The sequence below is a fragment of the Setaria viridis genome, chromosome 9 (genome assembly GCF_005286985.2).
Source record: "Setaria viridis chromosome 9, Setaria_viridis_v4.0, whole genome shotgun sequence".
NCBI classification, from domain to species: Eukaryota; Viridiplantae; Streptophyta; class Magnoliopsida; order Poales; family Poaceae; genus Setaria; species Setaria viridis.
The window spans coordinates 5,689,239-5,693,980 of NC_048271.2; the positions used below are offsets into that span (position 1 = coordinate 5,689,239).

At 52.7% G+C, this 4,742-nt stretch overlaps 1 protein-coding gene across 1 annotated transcript; it reads right to left on the reverse strand.

The window, feature by feature from the left end:
• Positions 1-2,963: 2,963 nt before the first annotated feature.
• Positions 2,964-4,262, reverse strand: LOC117836874 (protein LIFEGUARD 2). The gene is made up of 2 exons (XM_034716391.2): positions 3,731-4,262; positions 2,964-3,629 (listed from the first exon to the last, which is right to left on the reverse strand). The coding sequence occupies exons 1-2, from the start codon at positions 4,002-4,004 to the stop codon at positions 3,151-3,153; spliced, it is 753 nt and encodes a 250-aa protein (XP_034572282.1). The 5' UTR covers positions 4,005-4,262; the 3' UTR covers positions 2,964-3,150.
• Between the last annotated feature and the right edge of the window lie 480 nt (positions 4,263-4,742).

Here is a 4,742-nt window from a genome sequence, read left to right on the forward strand (position 1 = left end):
TGAAGGAATAAGTTAAAACTTTCAAATGACCTTTACAACTTTCAAATGACTTGAAGCAACACTACATGGAGCTTTACAACTTTCAAATGACCTTTTACAACATAGCCTTGAATCATGCAACTTTTAGGATGTCAATTAAGAGAGATTGTAAGCTGAGTTCAAGGTTAGCAACAGATAACTTCAAGGCTTATCACTGGAACAACTCATCTCTAGCTATACAACACACCACAACATGAAACAGTACATGCTCGCCAATTAAAAAAACATGGAATATTAGGACTGCTGATCTATCCTTTTGCTTTTGCTAATTTCTGTTGGTTTGATATAATTTTTTGGCATGCCATCCTTTTCAGAAAAAAAACTAAAGGTTAGTTTGAATATAAACTAACAAATGGAATTATCAAGAACTAATTGCATGATTCATAAATGACATGTACTAAAAATATGAAGGCTGAGCTCACACTGATCACTTGTTCCATAACAACTGATAGTACCATTTTCTAGATGACTTCAGCAGTTGATTATATCCTTTTGCTGCAAATTTGTGAGCTTATAAGTGCAATGCTTGTGGGTTCAAAAAAAAAACTCCTGCCACCACTGCTGCAGTGTAGCTTCACTACACAATGAGGTGCACACGATGTGTGAAATGTCAGATCAAAGTAATCTCAAACTTCTTCCCTAGTTTAAAGAATTTGGTTGCTACATAATAAAGTAATTTTTTTGTAATCTATGGGATGAGCAGAGAGCAGCAGGCATGGCATGCACGCAAGGCAAGGAACAAATTAATCTTCATTTTGCTCAATTTACAATTTCAGCCTAGCTACAATTCCCTAACACATCGATCTCATTCACGAGGCCCTAACACAAGAAGTACCAGATTCTGAAGTGTGTTCCACCAAGATACTCACCGCCGGCAAATTGCAAATCTTGGACACCGCCGTTCCATTGGGCGTTGGGGCCGCCGACGGCCATGACCCGACGCATCTGCTGCCTGCCGCGCCGATCTTGAACTTGCCGGACGGGAGCACTCGACATTGGCGGAAGACAGGTGGCCGTGCGCCGCCGGCGGTCGGGGAAGTTCGCTTGGGGAAGACAGGCGGGGGGCACCGGCCGGGGCGGCTCCGGCCGCCGGGCGGCCTTCGGCCGGCAGCGGCCGCGGGGCCTTCGGCCGGGCGCCGGGCGGGCGGGCGCCGGGCGCCCTTCGGCCGGGCGCGGCCGCGGAGCCTTCGGACGGGCGCCGGGCGGGCGGGCGCCGGGCGCCCTTCGGCCGGCAGCGGCCGCGGGGCCTTCGGACGGGCGCCGGGCGGGCGGGCGCCTGGCGGGCGGGCGCCGGGCGCCCTTCGGCCGGGCGCGGCCGCGGAGCCTTCGGGCGGGCGGGCGCCGACCAGCGCGGCTCCGACCGCCGGGCAGCCTTTGGCCGAGCGCGGGCGCAGGGCCGTCGGGCGGGCGGCCACCGGACGGGGGGGCGCGGTCGCGGGGAACTTGGGGCCGGGCGCGGGCGCGGGACCGCCCGCCGGTCAGCGAATCTTGAGCGCCGCCGCCGCTGCCTCCGCACGGGAAAATGGCGCGCGGTAGAAAAAAAAGGCGCGCGACTGCTGATCTGGGCGCGCGAGAAAGGGATTGGGGAAGGAGATGCGCTCCGGATATTTGCGGAAGAAACAGACCCGGATGCGGGTGGCTGTAAATATACGGGAGTTTTAGGGGAGCTGTTGGAGCTACTTTTTTGACTATTTTTCCCTATTTAAGATTTTGGGGGAAGTTTAAGGGATCTGTTGGAGTTGCTCTAAAGCGATTAGGGCTGGAAGGAATTGATGACGTGTCTTTGCGAGCGACCGAGAAGGAGTCTGTTGCCGAGGATTAAGGAACGGGGCTAGCTGGTAAACGGTCGTTCCAAGGGGCCTTAACTTTAGAGCCAATGGATTCGATCCGGTTTTTCTTTTTAAGGAAATATAAATTATTCTAAGATCTTTTTGAAACGAGACGAAATCACGAAAACGAAACGATTTTTTTAAAAAAAATAATTATTCTAAATTTCTAAGATCTGATTTTTCTGTTTCCGAAGAGATCCTTTAGGATTTGATATTTATATTATTATCATATCACTTACCGATCCTAATTCAAAGTGTTATCGTAGCGTTCTTTCCAATGTCTATGGATTTCACCGAGTTATACTCGAATTCAAAAGAGTTAGGGTAGCACTCTCACAAAATGCTTGGTGTGATTTGACGGCCACTATAAATAGTCCTTCCTATTGTCACCATGCATACGAAACTAAATAGTCCTTCCTATTGTCACCATGCATACAAAACTAGTTATGTTGCATACTTGTATTGAATTACGTATATACATGGTCCGATACTACTAGTATCATAAATCAAGTCAATGGATGTATAAACTAATGTAGTTGTATATTTTTTTCATTTTTTTGAGAGGGTTTGCCTTCTTACTTAGGCAGTTACAGAATATGATTTACAAACGCCTTCCGGCGGCTCTAGCAGCCATACATGCCTGCCAGCTTGTAGATACAAGGAGCTCCTTGCTAAATTATGTGCATCCACGTTAAGACTTTCGCCCTTCATGCACGAATTCGATCTTCTGGAACTCATTCGCTCTTGCCTTGATCTCTTGGACCATATGGCCGTAGAGTCCCATCATCGCCTATTCGCCTCACCCCGGATGCTCCTAATTGCATTGGCGCAGTCGCTTGCTACCCTGAAGCTCTGAAGTAAAGAACAAGCATGGACAGTGGCGGAGCTGCTAGTGGGCCATGGCCGGAGTATTGGCCTAGTTATCTATCCAGCCCAGCAGACAATGAAGCGGCCTGTTCCGAGTCATTGGGCCAGCCCGGTTTCATCCTTGCATAGACTCCCTACAAACCTCCTCGCGTTCATGATTTTTGCGCGATACGGTAGTTAATGAAAGAGCGAGAAATCATTGTTTGAAGTCAAGAAAAAAGAGTGAGATAGCAGAGGTATACTGTACACCAGTTAGAAGATTATAGAACTACAATGTGACATTAAACAATCTTTGCAAGCAAAGCAAAGCACATAGCCAAAACAAATTATTTTCACTTTACAGGGGAATCCAGGGAGAAACCCGAGACAGGGCAAGGCAAAGAACATTCCAAGATCCTCCCCCCGGCATCCGTGCTCACGAGTCCGCCGCCCTGAAGAGCGTGAGGAGGGAGAGGAAGAGGTTGATGACGTCGAGGTAGAGCGCGACGGCGGCCCACACGTACTCGTCGTAGGAGTATCGCTTGATGAGGTTGTCGGTGTCGTAGATGATGTAGCCGCAGAAGATGAGCGCCGCCAGGCCGCCGTAGACCATGAGCGAGACGCGGCCGAGCGGGAAGAAGAGCTGGATGAGCGAGAACACGACGAGGATCATGACGCCGGCGAAGAGGAACGGGCCCAGGAAGCTGAAGTCGTGGCCGCGCTTAGCTGCCCAGAAGGTGTACGCCGTGAGGCTCACCACCACCACGGACGTCAGGATCGCCGACTCGAGGATCACCTGCCCCTTGGTGAAGGCGCAGGTGAGCCCCACGGCGAAGCTGATGGCGACAGTGAAGAGGCCGAGCAGCAGCAGGTTCACCGGGTGGTGCTGGTAGTAGTAGTACAGAGGGCAGAGCACTGCAATGAAAATCGAATCCGTTTAGTAAGTGATATTGCGCCAAGAAACCAAAGAGAAATTAATTATTCGAACGAATTGGAGCAGAGTGTGTTCTTCGTACCGATGAAGGGGAGGATGATGAGGAAGATGTAGAGGCCGAAGCCGCCGGGCGTGGAGACGAAGAAGAGCGCGACGGGGCGGACGTAGACGACGACCGCAGCGACGGCGACGGTGAGCAGCATCTGGATGGAGAGGATGCTGTACACCTTCCGGATGAAGGACCAACGCAGGCGCGGGTCCTCCAGCATCATCGGGTACAGCGGCCGCGCCGCCTGCCCCGCCTCCGCATCGCCGGCGTACCACTCGGGGCCCTTGGGCGGTGGCCGGAAGTACATCTTCGCCTCTCCCCTGTTTCTCTCGCTCTCCCCCCTTCTCCTTTTCACAGCGGTGACGGTGTACGGACCCGCCGCGGGTCGCTGCGCTCGGAGCTCACGGCTTCTTTCTTGGTCGCTGTCGTCGTGTGCGGTGGTTGCTGCGGTGAAGGGCTCGCCGGGCGGGGAGGTCTTTAAGGAGGCGGGGATTGGGCGGCCAATGTGGGAGAGCGGTGGATGGCGCGAGAGAGGGAGTGAAAGTTCGCGAGGATTCCGTCCTCGGGGCCGGGGGGACGCGGTTGCGGCGGGGACCCGTGGCTGACGCGCGGGCCCCATGTGCCCGGGCCGCCTTCTAGGCACGTCGCTCTCCGTCTGGTGGCGTCTGGAGGGGGGCGAACGGGAGAGATGCGTTGCTTTTGCTTAGCGGCGGGGGCTGTTTTCTTCTGGGGTTTGTCTACGCTTTTCCGTGCGTCCAGTTGAGCAGCCTAATCCCATTGGGATTTCTCTGGGCGAAGTAAAGCATGATCAAGATTTGGTAGATGGCTAGATGCATAAGCCGAATGCGCTGTAACTTGGATGGATGTCACGAATTGCATCAATAGCTTTGTCTTTGAGAAAAACGCAATTTTTCTTTCCTTTTGGGCCGTGGGAAGAAGCAGACACAGATTGATTGGACAGAATGACTCACAAAGTGGAGTCGGGTCGAGCTCCTTCTCGCCGGTAGTTGTATGCGTGCTATTGGCACCTCAAGTTTCGTGAGGA